Source organism: Xiphophorus hellerii, chromosome 3, assembly GCF_003331165.1.
Source record: "Xiphophorus hellerii strain 12219 chromosome 3, Xiphophorus_hellerii-4.1, whole genome shotgun sequence".
In the NCBI taxonomy this organism is placed as follows: domain Eukaryota; kingdom Metazoa; phylum Chordata; class Actinopteri; order Cyprinodontiformes; family Poeciliidae; genus Xiphophorus; species Xiphophorus hellerii.
The window spans coordinates 33,785,314-33,794,507 of record NC_045674.1 but is presented as its reverse complement, the minus strand read 5'-3'; the positions used below and the strand labels follow the sequence as shown (position 1 = coordinate 33,794,507).

General features: G+C 38.3%; 1 protein-coding gene across 2 annotated transcripts in view; it reads left to right on the top strand.

The window, feature by feature from the left end:
* The first annotated feature begins 8,035 nt into the window (after nucleotides 1-8,035).
* Nucleotides 8,036-9,194, top strand: part of slc6a20 (solute carrier family 6 member 20) — a 31,948-nt gene continuing 30,789 nt past the window's right edge. For both annotated transcript variants that reach the window (XM_032559263.1, XM_032559261.1), the window contains exon 1: nucleotides 8,036-8,212. In XM_032559263.1, the coding sequence (XP_032415154.1) occupies nucleotides 8,089-8,212 (124 nt within the window). In that variant the 5' untranslated portion in view covers nucleotides 8,036-8,088. The remainder of the gene's footprint in view (nucleotides 8,213-9,194) is intronic.

Below are 9,194 nucleotides of genomic sequence, written 5' to 3'. Positions count from 1 at the left end.
GTCTGCTCTGACTCTTCTTATAGACGCTTCACTGTTGCATCTCCAGTCCAGTCTTTTGTCCAGATGAACACCGATGTATTTATATTCCTCAACCACCTCCACGTCTTCTCCCATGATGGAAATAGGGTTTGATCTAATCCTGTTTCTCCTAAAATCTACAATCATCTATTTTGTTGTGCTTACATTTAGGGTGAGATGATTGTTCCCTCACATAAACTGAAACTGAAACTAAGGTCGCTGACAGAAGAGCCAGTGGTAGTGGACGGCATCTACCAAACACAACAAAACAAACAAACAAAAAAACTGAAGGCACCAGACACTTGACAAGTCAAGTTCAGCAACCACAGCACACAGAAGAGTTAGACATCAGCAGCAGACCACCAGGACCACAATAAAACAATTATTGGACTTTCAAACCCCAAAGTAAATATAGCAAAAGGAAAATCAAATGGGCAGATTGCAATATAATAATTCAATAAAATATACCAAATCCAGCAGGTAAAAGAGCATCTTTAGAAATATGTTTACAATGAAAAAATAGCTAGTGTGAGAAGATGTTTCCTGCTCTAAAGCTGGGCACATTATTTGAAAGTTGGAGGTCTCTCTGGACATCCTGCAGTGATGAACAGGTTCCACTGGGAAATTACCACTCTGATGGTCTGTAGCGACGGTTTACCAAAATCTGAAAACAAACACACCATATGAATTTCCATTAATATATGTGCATCACCAACATGCAGTAATTCCATGACTGAAACAAGCTATTCACAAAACCCACTGCAGGGGCATTCAGTCCAGAAAGACGGTTCTCCTGGTTCTGCCTCTCTCAGCCTCTTTCTATTCTGAGATCTCTCTATAGTTATGCTGCTATAGACTTACTGTTGCATCTCCAGAGAACAAACTGACCACTTTTTCTCACTTTCTTCTTCTACTGCACTCTAAGTTGTATTATTTGTTGTATCTTCAGGTTTTCTCTCAGCTGGTTTTCTCTTCATAGAAGCTCCATCTGGTCTAATGTTCCAGAGCTTTGAAAGGGGTTAAGTTGACTGAGTTAATACCGCCATCAACTAACCATTTTTTCTCTCCTGCTATTAATATTTTACTTTTCATTAGCATAAAAAGGACACCTATAACATTTCTTTTGTTTCTTTTTGTGCTTCTGCTCTGGCCCCAATCAGGCGTGGCAGATGGCTGCTGGTACTGAGCCAGGTTCTGGTTCTGCTGGAGGTTTTTTATTAAAGGAGACTATTTCTTCTTCACTATTTCTATAAGCATGATATGAGGGACTCCTGCAAAGCCAGTGACAACACAAACCATTGTCTCTATGGTCTTGTCCAAGACAAGAAGCAATCTGTTGGGTTTCCAGCAGATTGCATCTGATTCTAATATTTAGTTATTAGAATAACTGAATAATGAACTTGATGCCCATAGTGCCCATTTTTGAGTTTATTTTTATTCATTTATTTTCAATTTTTATCTATGTGTCAGGAGGCCTGCTTGTGCCCCTCAACAATATCCAATAATATTTAGCTAAAAGTAATAATTTAGCTAAATTCGTCTGGCTGCCCTCTGTTTAATAATGACTGAGCATTGTCAGTTCCTCTGCCTCCATGTTGTTAGTCACCTTCGGGTCAGCAGGAGGGGCCGGATCTGCGCCCTCTGTCATATTATGGGCAAGATAATCAGACCAGATGTTGATGTTGATGTTGCAGTTAGGACAGCAGTTTAAAACCCGCCTCGCCCCCAAACACTGAAATGTTTCGGCTGCAGAGAAAACTTCTCATTTTAACTTTATCAGGCTGAGTCAGTCCTACCGCTGTGAGTCAGAATCAGATATCCTGGTAAAAAGAAACGGCACCACGACTGTCACCGTGACGCAGCTCAAAGCCCCGGTACCACTTGGTACCACCTGGTACCACCTGGTACCACCTGGTACCACCTGCTCACTGTTCGGTCTCTGCTTCCCCTTAACGTTTCCACCAGGCAGGTTAAAGCTGACGGGATCTGGGCTGGAGGTTCGCGGCTGTAAATAGAAGTTATTGCAGAACCTGAACTGATAAAGAAAGATTCGGCCCAGAGCAATTAGAGCTTGCTCTAAATGTTACATAATGTTACATAAACATGTTTAGCAAAAATAGTATGCCAACAATTTGGACTGTAACATAAACTCAAACGAGCCACAAATAAATAAATTAAGATGTCCCAAAAGCATCGGGGGACTGGCATAGGGGCTACAGGGGGGTTCCAGGTAGATTCCAGTAGACAGATGCACAGAGACTCGCTCTTCATGCAGGGCCAGACCAAGGTAATAAGGGGCCTTAGACAGAATCTGATCTAGGGCCCTTGCCCCCCTCCTACTAAGAACATCAGTATCACTAACATGTTTAAATATAGATTTAATAAAGTCTGTCAGAGGGGGCCCATGTTAATTTGCCAAGCTTAAAAATCAATTATTGGACTTTATTTACTGCAATGTATTTGTGAACAAATCCCGCTCAAACACAAAGATTACACCATATTGTAGCCATAGTAACACAACAATCAAACTATCAAGATGATTCTTTGCACTTTTACAAAGTAAACTCCCTAATTAAATCCTAAATGTATTTATTTTTAATTTTATCTCTGCTGAATGAATTAAATACATTTAACAGTATTGTGATTCTCAATAAATAAATACTACAGTTTTAGATCTATGATCTGTGGGACAACTCAGGCATTTATATGGGCCCCTGAGTGTCTGGAGGGGCCCTACCATTGTTTTCCTTGCCTTGATATCTCTCAGTCTAACAATTCTAGATCTATGAGGTGCTAACATAGAAACAATATGTAAAGTTAACCCCTCTGAGTTGTTTTGATCTTTAAAGCTGTCTGCAGCCAAGTTGCTATGGAGATTAAACATCCATCCACCTATTTTCTGTTCACCCTTTGTCCCTAATGGGGTTGGGAGGGTTGCTGGTGCCTATCTCCAGCTAGAGGCGGGGTTCATCCTGGACAGGTTGCCAGTCTGTCGCAGGGCAACACAGAGACATACAGGACAAACAACCATTCACACACAGAGACCAATTAACCTGACAGTCATGTTTTTGGACTGTGGGAGGAACCCGGAGAGAACCCATGCATGCACAGGGAGAACATGCAAACTCCATGCAGAAAGACCCCGGCCGGGAATCGAACCCAGGACCTTCTTGCTGCAAGGCAACAGTGCTACCAACTGCGCCACTGTGCAGCCCTGGAGATTAAACAGTCACATATAATTAGGTTTTAATTAGTACAATATCAGCAAATTTGTTTATTTCATAACAAACTTCTTCTCTCCTCTGGTCTGTTTAAAAACTACAGTCTCTGATCAACTCAGGCCTCCATCTGACAGCAGCAGAAACAGCAACATTATACCTGTTGGGGAAAAACTAGATTAAATTTACTTTGCATCATCCCCACCTGATGACAATGATACAGTATGATCCAATTAAATATTAAATTCTTGATTAATATATAACTATATTGTTGTACGGTGTTTTAAGATCTTGTTCAGTGTGTCCCTTTTTAACTTTCAGCCCCTGGCCCTTCAAAGGTCTCTGCACGGCGCTGGTGGAGCTATGTCAATAAACTTAATTAAATTGAGTAGTTTGATAGTTATATACAAACATTAACATTAACTTACCCTGCCATATCTGGACCACCTTCTTTCCTTCAGCTGCAAGCGCTCCAAGGACAGGAATATCCTCTGGATGTTCTTCTTCTCTCTCCGTTCGTTGCAGTCGCACCATTCCTCCCATTCCTCCCATTCCTCCTATTTCTCCTATTTCTCCTATTGCAGCTTAGAATTTCAGAAGAATCCCAATCAGGCAAACAAACAGCAAAGCACAGAATCCACATCCTTCAAATCTCTCTTGTTCCATTGTCTCAAAAAATGATCACGTTTCTCAAAGCCTCCGCCCCCTGAAGGAGTTCTGCTCTGATAGTCATTACTGACTCTGTGGAAACACAAGTTCAGAGTAGAGGGGATCTAGGCCAAGTGGAGTGCAGCTGAGCAGAGCTGGAACCGTCAGTGGAAATGTAGAAGCTCAAGCAGGGCTGTACTGCTGGAACCAATAGGAAAATTCAGCTGCTTGGGCTTCTTTTGACCAAAGCAGCCAGCACTGAGATGGTTGTAGCCAAAAATATTGCAGGACTAAACAAATTTACACAAAAATGTCATCATTTACACAGAAACAAATATAGAATCCTAAATCACCTATTTAGACAGTATATCAGCAACGAAAAAAATTGGAGTTAGTTACACCTTAAGTAGTATTATAATTTCGAGGCCCTCATTGTTGGTTTCCATGTGTACATATTTGATGGAATCTGGGAGAAGGGTCAAGATGGCTGAGCTTAGAAGCAACCTTGGATAAGTGCCTCGTATCTGCTGAGATGTAACTGTGATCAAACTGAGCTCCAACACAAAGAAAAGATCAAACTTATGGCATCTGTTGGTCAAACAGTAATTAAACATTAAAGATTATTCTTTGTATTTTTATAAAGTACACTTGCCACCTCCTTTAAATTTTTATCAGTGTAAAATGTTTTCATTTATTTGCACTGAAAGCATCAAATCAAATGTACTGATATTCTCCATCCTAATAAACAAATATATATATATATATATATATATATATATATATATATATATATATATATATATATATATATATATATAAAGATCTGTAATCTGTGTTAAAATACAAGCCTTGGTGGGAGGCCCCTGATGGTTTTGGGGCCCTATGCAGTATCTTGGTTTGCTCAAGCCTTGGGCCGGCTCTGTGTAAATGTATATTTGTTATATTTCATCAGCATAGAATTTGCTACTAAGTGTAACAGTTATGCTTTCGCCCAGTAGATGGTGCTGTGGTAAATTAGTAATGCTTATTCAGTAATTCAAACGTTTACAAGCTTTAATGTTGTTTTGTAAAGTCAGACATTTGCAATATGGTTAAAAGGATATGTTAAAGCTAAAGGGGTTTAATAAATATATATGGTAAACACATCATGATGGCACTCAAGATAGAGATGGTCAAAGATTAAAAGATGTCATAATGTAAGGTAAAGATAATTCAATAAGGCAAATGGATGAAGGTAACATACTGTTTAAGTTACTAATGGTCATTTTATTTTGTGTATTTTGTAGCTCCTACAGTGTGTTCACATGTTCAATAAATGAATTGTGAACCATCAGTTTGAGACACCCATTCCCACCAGGATGCTCCTCTTCTGTAGATCATTTTAGTCATTGCTTAGATGTGTTTTCATCCCCTGAAATCCTGGTTTCACAACTGTCCCTGACAACAGTCCCTATACTTCTAAAACAATGACTTGGGCTTTCCGTTAATCAAAGTACGTTTTTATGAAAACCCAAATAAACTTCTGACAGCAAATGAACCAGTGAGATCAGGGAGAAAAACTCTTTTCTGTGGGACAAAAGCAAAACACACATGTTATTGAGTCGCTGCACCATGCTGAGAGCTGGAGAGTTCTGCACTCCAGCAGAGCAGAAAACTAAAGGAGATTTATTTTTCTTTTCATCAGCATTGCGACTTAAACACAGTGCTATTGAAGACAGAAAAAATGAGTACAATTAATCTGACTCTAAGAATCTGATAGATCCAACAAATTGCTGAGTTATAATTTCTTAACGAAAACGCAGAAGTATGGTACTTTTAATAAACATTTGTTTGGAAATCGTGACTAGGCTTAGTAAAGTTAAGAAGATCGGAGCATCAGCATTCTGTCATCTTCTACTCAATCTGGTTTGACATAAATTAGGTCCACCTGTATAAACTTTCAGACCCCGCCTTCTCAAATCCAATTGGCCAATCACCTCAGCCTTCCAGAGAGGGAAAAGAATAACAAAGGAGTTTTAACTTTCACATAAATACTGTTAACATTAAGAATTATTGATCAATAATTACATATCAAGCAAACATGCACAAAATTTACAAGTCATTTCATTCTACTCTTAGTTATTTTTGACTTTGTTCCCGTTGTCAACCAATCAAAACCCTGCTCTTACCAGCTCACATCCTATAAAAAAGCTGCCAGTTACATGGCAACAACAATCAAAGACTTTAGCAGTACATTGGTATACAACAGAATGCTCACAAATCACCCAATCATCTAATTCAATATAGAAAAGCTAGAGAAGAATTTTGTTCTTCTTAACTGAATCTACAGAACAATTCTCATGGCTGTTAGGCAATGTAGGCTCAGACTCAGTGAAATCTGACCTAAAGTATGCATGTCATTGTTTTTGTTCACTATCACTTAAAGAAAACATTATTGTGTTGTAGCATACAGTCCACATTTGCAGTGATTCACACCTTGTCCCCAGGCTTCTCCCTCCACACAGTTTTTCATATGAAAAGCCAATTATTTGGGACACAGCATGAAACTATCATTACACAACCAGCTGTGTCCATCTGAGAGCCACAGTGCACACACACAGCCTCTTCTCAGGCAGGCAGAACATTTAAATACAAAGACACAAATTAGTAGTAAAGTCTACCAAATTTACTTCGTGTTTATGCAATTAACCTAGCAAAGGTAAATATGTATTGAAATTGCACTGTATTGAATGGGAAAATTAACTCTATTAAGACCTATTCTTAGAAAGCAAATTAATTCTCACATTGTCACTTGACCATAAGCAGGAAACCCAGTTGCATTTTTTAATAAGGACATTTATAGGGGACCAGTGTCTTCTTGTGTGTCTTCCTTATAAAGGAGTAAAAGGAAATAATTGTTTGCAAAGTTAACATTCCACCTTTCATATACCTGGTTAGGGTAATGGCTTCAGATACAATTAATCACCTGTTGGAAGTACTAGGCACTAGAGTATGGAGCTAAAACAGTCTCATAATTCACAAATGCACAAATCGAGGTTCACGAATGAACAGAACACTTGTATTTTTTATGCAAACACAAATATCTCTTGATTTACATATGGATCTCATCCTGTGTGAATGTTGAACTGCGCATTTGTGAATTATGAGACTGTTTTATCTCCATACCAGAGAGATAAATGTCTACGACCAATTCTGTATGACCTCTGGATATTCAGGTATATTGTGGCGGACTCAGCTCTCCTTACAGCCTTACAGAATGTAGTTTGTGTTGTTAGTTATATGAGACAACAGAAAATTAGCATTTGATTAAATCCAGTATATTTACGACAACATTGTATGTTCATTAATATTAATATTTCAGATTTTATTATTCTGTCATGAACATACACACATTATATACAGTATATACATATATATATATATATATATATATATATATATATATATATATATATATATATATATATATATATATATATTCCAGTCTTACTTGGTGTGGATCATACAAGCAGAGAGTAGTTTCAGCATCATCTGCTACCACACTTTCTGAACCACCAAGTACAATGTTCAGGAGGATGCAAAAAACATCATTTTTAATAGTATGTATTTTGTTAGTAATATTTTAAAAACACAGCCATCACTATTGAGAGCTGAAGTACTGGATGACTCAACAAATCAATTATTATATTTAAGTCTGGAGAACTACTGTATATTATCAATGATAAGAAATGGTTGTAATGTAGTGAAGGTTTTTTGTTTGTTTTGTTTAAAGAACAACAAAAAATATTAAGACTCATAGCTTTTACTAAGCATCCAAATGTTTCTTCCGCGTCATTTGCTAGGGTTATTTTCCACTGAAGACTGGACTATTTAAATATTCATAGCCTTCATATGCAAGCCCCGCCCACTTTACATGTTATTTAAATTTTGGAGTTTGGTTTATGACTTTATTAAATATTAAACAACTGTGAAAAGGGGTGAATATATGTCTTAATCAAAAATATGTAACAAATAGACCCACTGAGCTTGATCACAAATAATTCCTTTTTGTTAAAGAACTACATGATCCAAGTAGCTTCGCTCCATGTCTGTCTGTCGTCAGTCGTTCTGCAGACCCTCCTACTTCAAGTGACCACTGTACAATCCCAGAAAGCTTATAAGCACGCAGACTGTTGTGCGAATAACATTTCCACAGAACGCAGGCATGGCAAAGGATGCTCGAGACAACTGGGAAAGTCCCATGCAGTTTGTAATGGCTTGTGTTTCATATGCCGTCGGACTGGGAAACGTGTGGAGGTTTCCTTACCTCTGTCAAATGCACGGTGGAGGTAAGTTATGCATTCTTATCTCCGATTACTTTACTGTAATGTCCAGGTTTGTCAGATGTTTGTGTGGTCTACTTTATTTCGTTATTGTGGAAGCAAAGCTGTTTGAACAGTAGTTGTGCGGAATCTGTTTCATTCCATGTATCAGATCAATGGTGTTCAGTAATGCCCGTTCAAATGTAGCCAGGTCATTTTATTTAATATTTTAAATGAGACGCTGTGCTTTATTTCAAGCTTGAAAAGTAGTTGGCAGACTAAATGTATGTGGAATGCTTAGTATGAAGAAGTCTTTGTGGCACAGCTTGCAGCGGCAAACCCCGGTGGGACTTGGCTGTTCTAAAGACAGACGTGTGTTTGGTGGTAAATTTCCATAAGGGAACCCAGAGCTGCTACTGTTAACAGCCTGTTGTTTCACAGATACAAAATAACACTGGACACCACAGAGCTGCGTGCAGTGGAAAACATTTCTGTCAAATAATTACTTCTTGGGGTTTAAAAGATGAAGAGATTTTACTTTACAGATTGTTAATTATGAAGAAAAAATGACGGACAAATCTTCATGATTCATTCCAAAGTTCTTCCTTATAGTTTAAAGTCGTGACTGCGGGGTGTAAAATATTTGATTAAATGTCGTGGTGGCAGAATGTCCGTTTCCTCGCCGTGTGTCCATGTTATGGGCCGCAGTACGTTCATTTTCTGCAGGTGGAAACAAGTCCAGGGTCAGCAGAACCCACTTTGTGCGTGTTTGCAATGTTACCGAAAACCCCGAATTCTAAGAACTTGCTCATTACCTTGGAATAAACAACGAAGAGATCACGAGACATGATATAGTTTAAGGGCTATGATTATGGTTTAAAATATAGTCTACTATGTGCGCCGTAGTACGTTTAAACATTTAGAACAATCTTTGTACATCATTAGTTTGCTTCTTTCTGAGGAAGGGGAGAAAACACGCAGAGATAAAACTGCGAAGGATTAGAAGATG